Source organism: Apaloderma vittatum, unplaced genomic scaffold (assembly GCF_000703405.1).
Source record: "Apaloderma vittatum isolate BGI_N311 unplaced genomic scaffold, ASM70340v1 scaffold26638, whole genome shotgun sequence".
Classification (NCBI taxonomy): domain Eukaryota; kingdom Metazoa; phylum Chordata; class Aves; order Trogoniformes; family Trogonidae; genus Apaloderma; species Apaloderma vittatum.
Window position 1 is genome coordinate 3,086 of NW_009731652.1, and position 266 is coordinate 3,351.

Sequence of the window (266 nt, forward strand, 5' to 3'; positions counted from 1 at the left end):
GAGGGGATGGCTGGAGTGCCTAAGGTTCCCCCTCCATTACCCTGGCCTCTTTGGGGACGTCATCCTCGCGTAGGCAACGTGCAGCTCCCGGCCCAGCCCTCCCTCCCTGGGCTGGGAGTGGGGAAGGAGTGAAGTCAGTCCAGCTGCAAGAAAGAGGAAGCTCAAAGAGGAAGCTGAAAGGGACGATGCATGTCCCTTGTCGCCTCTCTGGGCACAGAGTGCCACCAAAATGGATGAGGGCTTGGCTGGCCCTGCTCCAAGAGCCC

At 61.3% G+C, this 266-nt stretch overlaps 1 protein-coding gene across 1 annotated transcript in view; it reads right to left on the reverse strand.

Moving 5' to 3' along the window:
• LOC104278337 (guanine nucleotide-binding protein G(i) subunit alpha-2-like) overlaps window positions 1-266 on the reverse strand; it is a gene marked incomplete at both ends in the record, with an annotated part of 5,372 nt that overhangs the window by 1,627 nt on the left and 3,479 nt on the right. The window contains one exon of the mRNA XM_009875280.1: window positions 41-143. Within this exon, the coding sequence (XP_009873582.1) occupies window positions 41-143 (103 nt within the window). The remainder of the gene's footprint in view (window positions 1-40; window positions 144-266) is intronic.